Raw genomic sequence first — 12,632 nt, 5'->3', positions numbered from 1 at the left:
GGCACTGTGGCTCAGTGGTTAGTGCTGCTGCTTCACAGCACCAGGGACCCAGGTTTGCTTCTACTCTTGGGTGACTGTCTGTGGGGAGTTTGCACATTCTGTGTCTGAGTGAGTTTCTTCCAGTCCAAAGATGTGCTGGTTAGGTGGATTGGCCATAGAGAATGCAGGGTTATATGGATAAGGTAAGGGGTGGATGCTTTTCAGAAGGTTGGTGTGGACTCAATGGGCTGAATGGCCTGCTTCTACTGTAGGGCTTCTGTGATTATATGGAAATAGCAAACTTTTATTCAGAATGCCTTCTGCAGAAAATTACTGTGGGCATTGATGGCAATTGCAAGACCATGAGGTACTGAGCACTATAACAACCCAGTGAGGACAAGCCCCTTCCCATTATCCAGGCCAGGACCAGAAACTCAGTGGAGAGTAGACTGCAGTGGTATTTTACAGCAAACTCTCGAATAAGCATCTCTCTGATAAGAAAGAATAGCTCAAAGACAACAGTCTTTGTTTTTCCATTTTATTGGAAAGCTTGGAGGAAGAAATAATTACAATGATTGGGTCTTCTCTCTGTTGACTGCTCAGCAAATAAGGGCCAAGAATTTGTTTACATGCTTAACAATAGAAAAAAAATAATAGATATGAATCAAAAACTGTGCTCACTGCCCGCGCAAATCTCAGAAATAACATAGGAAGCCAGTGGATTAACTATTAAAGCATTACATGTGTTTCCAAACACCTTCAACAATATGATTCTGATTACACATTAAACCCATCTAAAAATAGTAACATACTTCCATTTGCTGATATTGTATTTTTATATAAAAGCAACATTTGCATGTACATAAAACTGTACAAAAACATGGCATACAAGCAATTAAATTAATTATATAAAGAGAACCTACATTGAAGTTCATTCGATTTAAACAGCGGCTGCTGCTTTAGCCAAATCTCATGGAATCTGGTGTTCACCCCCTCTCCACCCTGCCCCGAAAATTAACTTATCTTGGTTAATCTGTCGAATTGTAGCAAGATATATGGTACAGGCTCATTCAAAGTACTGGCCCTTTTACAGGAGCATAGGCCGCTCAAGGTCTGGTCCAGGATAACACATGGTAAACTACATTGCAACACAATACTTCATAAATACACATGCAATCTACCATTGGATCCGTTTTCATAGAATGAAATAAAATGCATCAGCAACCTCTGCTTCCTGATGCAGGAGAGGTGGTTTCTTGAGATCCCATGTGGCCATTCTGCCACCTCGATACTTGCTGGGAATTTTTGGTACCTGTATGACTTGAGTTCCAGATGCTTCATTCTCCCATTGTGATACCTGTTCTAACTCCAAGACTCCTGCATCATGCAAACTGTAGCTTAGTTATATTACAAGGCACCACTAACTTTTCAGTTTCCCACTGAGCCAAATAGACACCCTGTTCTTACTGATAGCTTCCAACAATGATTTCAGACTGGAGGCTTGGGGTGGTGGACGTTAACTGACTACCTCATTATTTGGAGATGCCGGTGTTGGACTGGGGTGTACATAATTAAAAATCACACAACACCAGGGTTATAGTCCAACAGGTTTAATTGGAAGCAGCCCTCCAAAAGCTAGTGCTTCCAATTAAACCTGTTGGCTTATAGCCTGGTGTTGTGTGATTTTTAACTTTGACTACCTCAGTGGTTGTTTTCTGATTACTGTCCCAGGTAATGCTACTGACCAGCTCGGTCCAACTGAAGGAATTGTGTCAACTTTGAGAATGCATGCAGCTTAGAATTCCACATTGATACCGTCAAGCTGTTCAACAATTTTTTTCCAGAAGCAACGTCAAGTCCCTCCACTAGTTCCTGAGAATCGGAGATGACAGAACTCTGACAATAACCACAGGGGTTCCTGCCTTGAACAGTATATCATTCAGATCCCACAATACTGTCACTCCAGAACACAATCTATCTTATACAAACAAAACAAAAACTGAAGCCCAAAAATCCTATTGATGACATTCTGTATTTATGTGATGGATTCAGAGTGAATAACTTGATTCATTTCTGATGAGACTTTCAACTTAAGGTTTGTCTGATTTGAAAATAGGCAATGACTTCATGCTGTGAGACCCATCAATTTTAAAACACCAAGATTTTCCCTTACACCAAGAAAGGCTTTCGGTCTTCACTAATTATGCGTGAAGAGCGCTGTAGATTAGTTAGAAACTTAAATTAGCCATCCCACCTCCCACTTCCCGCTCATCCCTGCTCTCATCACCCTTTCACATTACAAGGCACAAAGTGAGTATGCTTCCCTACACTCGCAAAGCTTGGAAACTCCAGATTTGAGAGGGATCAGGTCTGATCACAGATTTAGCAGGGCTCTATCACAGATGTTGAAACAAAAAAAAGTACATACACACACACACACACACAGAAGAATGCAAATATTTTGTGACAACAGAGCAATAGTCATGCTAACATAACAATTTTCTTTTATACAAATGCACCATCTTCCCTGATAGGAGCTTCACAAGTTGGGAAAGTGGGTACAATTGGGAAGGGTGCAGTATTTGGAAACAATTACCACAATTAAGACCATCGGAGAAAATGGTTGCTGGGTCATTGAACTAAAAGATTAAAATGAGCAGTGAGTAGGTAGCAGTGCTGTGATCTGTAATTGGTCACAAAATTTATTTAAAATTCCATAAGATGCCCTGATCACTGAGTAATGAAATGGTCTCCATGAGACTTGGGGGCTCTGTTGGTACTTATTTGATGGTTGAATAAAAAAATCCACTTTCACCATTTGAGTAGATTTTAATGGTATAGTTATGACAAAGCCATCTGTCCAATTCCATATTCACTTTATTACTGAATGCTCAGTATTCAGTCCTGAAGAAGATACTTTAATATGATTGGTACAATGACTATGACATAATAACAACATCTAAAAGTATTGTAAAAATTCTTTCCCATGGAGATACTGAGAGGAGGGGAACACCACTGTATCAGTGGTCAGTTGGTGTGCAGCTATGGATAATGCTGACCTCTCTTCCCTCCCTTTCCTTTCCTCTGGGAGATCCATTCCAATGATACAGATATGTTCACATGCCTGCACACTCAATCTCACACGTCTCGCGCACGCGCACACACACACACACACACACACACACACACACACACACACAATTTCAGTGATTCCTGATGAAGGGCTTCTGCCCGAAACGTCAATTTGCCTGCTCCTCTGACGCTGCCTGACCTGCAGTGCTTTTCAAGCACCACTCTAATCTTTTCACACACACATTGAAGCCCACAAACAAACATGCACATACTTAATCACATGCGCACATGCACACACACATACTTAATCACACACACACATTCAATCACACGCACATTCAATAAATCAAACATGCAGAGTTATGGACATACACGTACACAACCAATAATATGCTTGCATACAGCAGCACATATATGTGCATAGATACATACACAGACATATGCAAACACACACATAAATGTTTACACAGGCACAGAAATTGTGTAATTATATGCCACGTGCACACATGCAAATGCACATGTAAATATATCTGTACATTCATATGTGCACATACATGTGCAAAAATCCATGTGCACACAAATACACATTCACATGAACAAATACTCATACATACATGGGCACACACACACCCGTACACTCTCCAAACCACACCTTAAAGAAGTTTCAATAAAGTAGCTCATAAAAACTACAATGCCATTCACACCAATGCATTAGCTTACAGAAAACAGACAAGCACATGGACCTGGCATCAATCCTTATACTGTGCATATGGAGCAGACTGAAGTGTCTATGAAGTAAACCCTCAATGTTCAGCAAGAGTGAACAGCAGACCCAGCAATGGCTATGATCATCCCAGAGGTTCACAGACCAAGGTCCAGAGGTATATACCTCCCTTTCCATTGTCCCATATCAAACTAAGTGGCACCTGAGACCACTAGTCATGTAAATGTTAAAATGACAAGTCAAGTCTTTTGTTTTATTTTGAAAGTAAAAGGAAGGAACAGTGAGTAGCAGAATGGAGACTGGACATGGTTCACCAGTACCCGTTTTCTGAACAATTATAAATAGCAGAAAAGGCAAAGGCCATAATGAACCACCATCAACTTAATTAGGTCACTGGACGAATTCTTCAGCTAGACTTACAAAATGACATTTCATTGCTACCTTTCAAATTATTTACATGAAGAAAAACACAACTTAAGATCGCTTTGCTTTACACCACTGAGCCACATGAATAACAGTGGAAGAGATTTCTCCCAATCTCTGAACCACAAGAGGTGCAAGTCATACATCATCTGAAGGTTATATTTACACAAGTGTACAGCAATGCTTGCGAGCTTCTGTGCTGATTGGTCCCTGCAGTTAGGGTAAACGTGCCAGACAAGTGGTCGACAACGAGATTTAAGCACTGAGGTGCTAAGTTCTAGAACTACAAGAGTGTAAATTTCTTTTTTTTTTGGTTTTCCCCTCTCCCGACATCACCCCCACATGGATGACATGAATCAACTGCATTTATCCACTCCCACAACCGACTCCCACCACATCCACACACAAGAAACGGGAACTGAAAAGAAGGAACAAACAAAAAAAACGATTGATTGCATGCAGTTAAGAAGTTCGACAGCGATGGAAACGATGAGCAGATCAGATTTGAGTTTTGACTGCTGATCTGCCTGTGTTCTTTTCTGCTGTTGGGGTGAAGACTCTGCCAATGGTGTGGAAAACCCTGCTCAATACTCAATTGGAAAGTTCCATTTCAAACCTGTCCTTTCTCCGAAATTCAAGTTCACCGTAGAATTGTACTGCGGACAATAAAGCCTTTGTGTTTTAAGTTTATTCTCACTATATGTTCCTCTTTGCTGTTTTCCTCTACTTAACCCTCGCATTTCCATGTGGTTATAAAACAGCTTGAAACAGGCACACAGCAGGCTCCGCCTCCCGTCACAGATAAATCTCTCGCTTGGAACTGGGTGGAGCAGGGCCAGTCGTGTGTTGATAGTCAGGTGGTTGGGTGAGTGGGATTTCCTCCAGAGCCGAGTCCTTGTTGAGCTCATGGTTCGAACTGGGGAAGGCACTATGCGTTGGTATGAAGCGAATATTGGCCAACTTGGCATTGCCATCCTCCATGAGACGGGGGCTCACGTTGCTGAGGCGATCCTGGCTCCCCCGTTCTTCATAAGGCACAAAGGTGGAAAGTTTGGGGGCGTTTTTCTGCTTCCTGTTGGGGGATGGTTGCCCTGGCATCCAGCAGGAATCAGAATGACCAAACTCTGTGCATTCTCTTGTGCAGTTCCCAGTCATAGCAACGTCAGGTAGTGGTCTGAGATCTACATAAATATAGAAGCAAAGAAAAGAAAATCATTCATTTATTCTCATACAAGAACATTTACCTGCATTTAAATATCATGCACTTAACAGAGTCATCTATGCATTGAAGGGAATGGTAACAGAAAAAGCAACACATAAGGCAGCATAAAGCATAGGGAAACAGAAGTTTGGTTAAAGAGTTTAGCTTCTGGTGATTGAGTCGAAGGAAGAGAAAGCAGTTGAGAGATTTAGGTAGAGAATTTCAAAACTTCGGGCGTCGACATATACAACCTTAAATCGATTGGGGAGGGCTGGGAGCAGGGAGATACTGGCGACAGTTGTTGCTAGTTGCTGGGGCCCAATGGAAATCAGGGTAATGCCAGAAGGAAAGACAGAAAGGGAATGTTCCCAAAGAGTTGTGAGGCTGCAAGTGATGATAATAAGGAAGATGAAGTTTATAGGCGAAAACTGTGGTGCTGGAAAAGCACAGCAGGTCAGGCAGCATCTGAGGAGCAGGAGAGTTAACATTTTGGGCATATGCCCTTCATCAGGATGAAGGCTTATTCCCGAAACGTTGATTCTCCTGCTCCTCGGATGATGCGTGACCTGCTGTGCTTTTCCAGCTCCACACTTCTTGGATCTGATCTCCAACATCTGCATTCCTCACTCTCTCCTGGTTGCTTGAACCTGAGGATGAAACCTATAGGCAATTGAATCAGGAACATGAGAAATTTAAATTCAAGGTGTCATTGAAATAGGGTTCAGCTGGGTGATGGGACTTGCTGAAAATAACAGAGTTTGAAATGAAGTTAGGTTTACCAGATGTTGTTGTGGAATTTATTGGTAGTCGAAAAACAAACAAACGACAGTGGATGCTGGAAATCTGAAGTCAACATGGAGAATGCTGGAGAAACTCAGCAGGTGCCCCTACATCTCTTGACAAAGCCTTGAACCTATGTACATGGTCAGAGTACAATCAGCCAATGAAAACAAGCTCTCCATGTCCACTCTCTCCAAACCTGTCATAATATTGAACACCTCTCACTGACCACCTCTCAATTTCCTGTAAGATTACCACTCATTCTCTTAAATCCCAATCAGTACAGACCCAAACTTTCTCCTCATAAGAAAATGTCTTCTCTAGACTACCTCTAATCCCTTGGATACTTTTGGATTAACAGCAGGAGTGTGAAATTAAACTGGCCAGTGTAACTTCAGGACACATTGAAGGCAATCACATAAGGAGCAGTCGGCACAAAGAATCCAGTTGAGCCCATCATAACTTTGCTACCCAACCTCTCACACTCCCTCCCTCACTCTCCAAAACCCAGTAAACTTTAACTTTTCAATCCTTTTTGATGTACGTGTTGAAACTGTTTCAATTGCCCTTTTAAAATAATTTACTATCAGTGCAGGATCACCAAGTGACAAACACACGACAGTTCTGAAATATTATTGGTTGTAATTATTAAGTTGCCCAACACTTTACTGAAGGTGTAATGATATTGGTAAAACATGGACTATCAATTTTCAATTTCAACCCTTGGAGTCTTAATACCTGAGAATTTCCATGGGCTAAAATGGTTTTGAAAGGGTAAATATGGAACTGAAATGGCTGCTGGAATCAATTACCTGCCCACAGACTGAGGCAAATTCAGGAAACCAATCTGAAATAAATGAAAGCCTGAACTAAAATTACCATTTTATCTAAAAATGAGACAAATGAGGCAGCGGTCAAAAAACTGGTATCTACACTTTTAGTTTGCATCTGCCTGATAAACAGTCAACACTGGACAGGAAAGAATGTTGGTGGGGCATCCACTTCAGAGAAACAATGGGATCAAACTCAGGAATATACAAATGAATTCTATTTTTGCAGCTGCATTGAACAACAGCAGGGAGGAGGAAAAACAAATTTCTATCTGAAAGACATTGAAGTCTTTGTACCTGTTTGTTTCAGCCTCTCAGAAGAACAAACATTCATCAAGAACTCAAAGGTACCTACAAAGTTTGCTGCTAATGATGGTATGAATCAATAATTCAATGGCTCTGCTTTCAAATGAACAAGTTAACACCTCAAACTGAACAGCCTTTATTCCTTCAGTCTGTACCACACAGTGTCTTAATCTTTTCACATGTGGTGATTACGTTTGTTCTTTTTCCTCAGGCATAGTAGATAATAAAATTATTTTTTTCCTGTCACTCAAGGAAACGCTGTACTATAATTAGCTCCTTCATATAGACAAATGACATTTGTAGCAGGAGGTTGAAAAGAAGGAAGTTTATTTATCCCTCCTCAACTGGTTGTGACAGGGCTCAAATGTTTAAAGTTGACATGAGGTAGAGTTGTGAATAGTGCCGAAGGATGTTGTAGGTGACAAAGGGACATAGATAAGCTGCAGAGCTGGCCTGAGAGATGGTAAATGGATTTAATGTGGAAAATGTGAGGTGATTCACTTTGCAAGGAGGAACAGGAATGCAGAATACTGGGCTAATGGGAAGATTCTTTATAGTGTAGATAAGCAGAGAGATCTCAGTGTCCAGGTATATAGGTCCCTGAAGGTTGCCACCCAGGTTGATAGGGTTGTTAGGAAGGCATACAGTGTATTAGCTTTTATTGGTGGAAGGATTGAGTTTCAGAACAATGAGGTCATGCTGCAGCTGTACAAAATTCTGGTGCGGCCGCATTTGGAGTATTGCATACAGTTCTGGTCACTGCGTTATAGGAAGGATGTGGAAGCTTTGGAAAGGGTTCAGAGGAGATTAGGTAGGATGTTGCCTGGTATGGAGGGAGGGTCTTATGAGGAAAGGTTGAGGGACCTGAGGCTGTTTTCGTTAGAGTGAAGGTTGAGACGTGACTTCATTGAGACATATAAGATAATCAGAGCATTAGATAGGTGGAACAGTGAGAGCCTTTTTCCTTGGATGGCGATGGCTAACACGAGGGGACATAGCTTTAAATTGAGGGGTGATAGATATAGGACAGATGTCAGAGGTAGTTTCTTTACTCAGAGAGTAGTAGGGGCAAGGAATGCACTGCCTGCAACAGTAGTAGACTCACCAACTTTAAGGGCATTTAAATGGTCATTGGAAAGGCGTATAGACAAGAATGGAATAGCGTAGGTTAGATGTGCTTCAGACTGGTTTCACAGGTCAGCTCAACATCGAGGGCTGAAGGACCTGTACTGCGCTGTAATGTTCTATGTTCAATGTTCAATAACATTTCCTTGGGGGTGGCTCACTAGTTAGCACTGCTGTCTCACAGTGTCAGGGACCTAGGTTCAATCCCACCCTCGGGCAACTGTCTGTATGAAGATTGCATGTTCTCTTTGTGGGTTTCCTCCAGGTGCTCTGGTTTTCTCCTACATCCAAAGATGTGCAGGTTAGGTAGATTGGCCATAGGAAATTACTCATAGTGTCCAGGGATGTGCAGACTGGGTGGATTAGCCATGGGAAATGAAGAGTGATAAATTAGGGGGGAGCAGGTTTGGCTGGGATGCTCTTCAGAGGGTCAGTGTGGACTCGATGGGCTGAATGGCCTGCTTCCCCCCTGCAGGGATTTTATTCGGCTGAGAGGACAAAGTTTTTATAATAAAAAAACAAATCTAGTAATTTATTATCAGTGACAATGAAAATACTCCCTCAAATTGTCAAGGAACTAACTGGCTGTCATCTCTCAATGAGGCACTCCTGAAGTGACACACACACACACACACACACACACACAGACACACACACAGACACACACTGACACACACAGGCAAAAAAAAATAGTGTAATAAACTATGCTGCCAATTTAACACAAAGTGAACATTAAAAAAATAACTAAACAAGCTTTCTCAGCAATTTTCTCTCTGAAATACGCTGACTGAATGTTTGTGTGGACTGATGATGAAATGTAGTTCTGCAGTTGCCACTCTGCCTTTGGCTTTGAGCCACATGTCCAATATAAACGGCTCAGCATTGGAACTGAGTGTTGGAAAAGTCGGACTTCCAAAATAGCACAGGGTAGAACGTGGGCATTCAACACATCAAGTCTGTGCCTGCTTCTGCATTGAGCAATTCAGTTAGCCCAACTTCCAGTGCTCTTCCCCAAATCTGTGAAACTTTAGTTATTGTAAATTACTTCTGAATCTATTTCCAACACACTATCAGGCACTGCCTTCTAAATCCAACTGACTCATTGTCACCTTCTTTCTTTTTTAAACACCTCCAATCAATGGCCTTTAGTTACACACGGACACACAGATTAGGAGCAGGAGGAGACCTCTCAGTCCCTCGAGCCTGCTCTAGCATTCAATAAGACCATAGCTGAACTGATTACTCTACACTGTCTAACCTCAATAACCTTGCGTTCTTTTGCTGATTAAGAATTCTGGCTTAAAAGCATTGAAACAGTCTGTTGGAATAAAAGGAAATGTTATTAATGTGGGTGGAAGATTGGCTGGTTCGCAGAAAACAGAGAGTTTGCATAAACAGGTCCTGATCACAGGGTGCGATGAGTAGACTCCTTTTGGAGTCTGGGCTGCAACCTCACCTTTTTACAATTTGTGCCAATTACTTCAATGAGTGGAGCAAAGGACTGCCACCTAATTGGCAGATGACACTAAGACAGGTGGAAATGTATGCCATAAACAAGACATAAAAGAGTTGCAGATAAATATAGACAGGTTAAAAGAGTTGATAAAACTCTTGCACATGGAGTATAATCTGAGAAAATGTAAAGTTGTTTACTTTGGCAGAAAAGCAAAACAAAAAAGCCAAGTATTTAATGGGGAACAACTGCAGAACTCTGGGGTAGAGAGATTTAGGTGTTCTGGTGAAGAGTGACAAAACGTTAATATGCATGTACAGCATATAATCAGGAAGGTTAATAGGATGCTACCCTTTATTAGGAGAGCAACTAAAGCTAAAAATAAGCTTGTTATGTGATACTCAGCATTGCCTTTTGGTGAGAAGCGCACTGCTTGTCACTGGCCACTTGGGTGTTTCCCTTCTTCCTGGTGGTAGAAATAGAATAAAGATTTGTACACCTGTTTTCTTTCACTATGTCTCACACCTGCACACACACCACATTGGGTGCGGGGGAAAATATAAGCAGTCCCACATTTAGGCAGTAATGTGGTGGGAAAAATTTTTAAAAATTAAAAATAAAATCTGGGCCTTCGTGAGACAACATTCTGAATACTATGTATAGTTTTGGGTCTCCTTATTTAAGGAAGGATGCAGTTGGAGAATATTTATTAAATTGGAATATGGGATGAGTGGATAATTTCATGAGGAAAGGTTGAACAGACTGGGTTTGCTTTTCCTGGAGTTTCGTAGACTGAGGAGTGACTTGATTGAAGTTTATAAGATCCTGAACAGCCTTGCCAAGGTAGATGTGGAACCCAGAACGAGAGAGCACTGCATCCCAATTGGGGAATGACCCTTTCATGACAGACAGGCAATGAATGGATTCTCTCAGAAAGTTATACAACTGTGGAACTCTGCCTCAGGAGGCAGTGGAGGTGTTGGTGGGTGGGGGGGTGGAGGAAGTCATTGAATATTGTGAAGGGAGAGGTGCAGGGAGATCACAGGCTATTGGGGAATGGATGGGAGTGCAGAATTTGTGACAATAGGCCAGCGATGGCTTTATGGATTGGTGAGGTAGGCACAAGGACCCAAATGATCTAGACCGGCTCATAATTCATAGCATATGGAGGTGCCAGTGTTGGACTGGGATGGACAAGGTCAGAAGTCACATGACACCAGGTTATAGTCCAACAGGTTTATTTGAAATTGCAAGCTTTCAGAGCGTTGCCCCTTCATCAGGTGAAGAATAACACTCCAAAAGTGTGTGATTTCATTAAAGCTGTTTGTCTATAATCTAGTGACTTACTACCGAATTTACATTTAAGAGTCATGATCCTTTGTGAGGAACCTTAATGGGCAACCCTTTATCCTTAACCAGCAATCTCTAGTTTTATATTCCCTTAAAAAAGGAAATATCCTTTCCACATGCATTCTAGTTATTAACCATTCTGTCACTGGAAAGCAATCTCATTTGCTTAATCTATGCAAACACCTGCTTGACATTATCAAACCTCCTCTGCTCTCCCATCTACTCACAGTGTAATTCTCACCACACAGACTTTCCAGAAAAGATACTTCTGCATTCTACAAAACATACACATCCATCCCAGAAACACTTCAGCTGGAGCCAACCCAGCATTTCATAAAGTTTTAACTTAACTTGCGAGCCTTTGTACTCTATGCTTCTATTTATAAACTCTGTATTTCACATGTTTGTTCACCAGTTTTATTGAAATTTTACTCAAAGCTTTGTGCAAAGTGCTGCTCTTGCTCAAATATCCTCAGAAAAATAATTCACGAAGCCTGATAGAAAACACATCTGATATCTCGCAAGAAAAGGAGATTCTCTAGATTTTACTTCGGGAATTAGACAAATACTTTAGAGTGCGGCAAATGTAATTCTTTCAAAGAGTTGCTGCAGGTATGATGGACCAACAGCAGGGGCTGAGTCAAGCAAAGGCCACTTATTACATTTGGGACTTGAGACAGTTTGATGCCACACTAATACTTGGAAATTGTAGTAACCAACTGAACCATTGGAGGGAGTTAGACAGAACTTCAGACACCAAAGATACTTCAGATGCTGCTCAAAATGAGAGAGAGAGAGAGAGAGAGATGGAGCATAAAAGAGAGAAACACAGAAAGCAAGACATATGGTGTTTCCAGTCTTGACCTTTCATTTGAAATGGTTCTGATGAAACTGAATCATCAGCTCTGCTTCATTCTTTCTTGTTGTGGTTGGCCTGCTGAGTGTTTCCAGCAGTTTCTCATTTTAGATACGACCAATGGGAAAGAAAGAAACATTTCCTGCTGTTTGAATAAAATGTTCAGAAACAGAAAATAGCCTTTAAAGTTATATGGAAGTTCCATTGTTACCACACTGAAAAAAATCAGATCAGCCATAAATATCAATGAGATGGAAATGTGCTCAAGGCTCTTGTGATGCATTGGTAATGTCTCTATCTCTGAACCAGGAGATGTGTGTTCACATTCCCACCTGCTCCACAGGTGCATCATAAAGTGATGTGTTTTTGTGGCAGTGGTAGTGGCCCTACCTCTGAGACAGGAGGCCCTGGTTTAAGTTCCACCAGAGGGTGTTTTATAACATCTCTGAGCGTGTTGATTAAGAAGTCTGACTAAGAAAACAAATATCATGTGCCAACCCATGTAATATAGATTCAGCATGATTCAGAGGAAA

The 12,632-nt window shown here is 41.4% G+C and overlaps 1 protein-coding gene across 4 annotated transcripts in view; it reads right to left on the bottom strand.

The window, feature by feature from the left end:
* Nucleotides 1–503: 503 nt before the first annotated feature.
* LOC140491840 (protocadherin-1-like) overlaps nucleotides 504–12,632 on the bottom strand; it is a 381,682-nt gene continuing 369,553 nt past the window's right edge. For 3 of the 4 annotated variants that reach the window (XM_072590239.1, XM_072590238.1, XM_072590237.1), the window contains exon 4: nucleotides 504–5,379. In XM_072590239.1, coding sequence (XP_072446340.1) covers nucleotides 4,994–5,379 — 386 coding nt within the window. In that variant the 3' untranslated portion in view covers nucleotides 504–4,993. The remainder of the gene's footprint in view (nucleotides 5,380–12,632) is intronic. The other variant, XR_011963438.1, reaches the window with a different exon arrangement.

Source organism: Chiloscyllium punctatum, chromosome 20, assembly GCF_047496795.1.
Source record: "Chiloscyllium punctatum isolate Juve2018m chromosome 20, sChiPun1.3, whole genome shotgun sequence".
In the NCBI taxonomy this organism is placed as follows: Eukaryota; Metazoa; Chordata; class Chondrichthyes; order Orectolobiformes; family Hemiscylliidae; genus Chiloscyllium; species Chiloscyllium punctatum.
The sequence above is the reverse complement of the archived record's forward strand: the minus strand, read 5'-3'. Positions and strand labels throughout refer to the sequence as shown.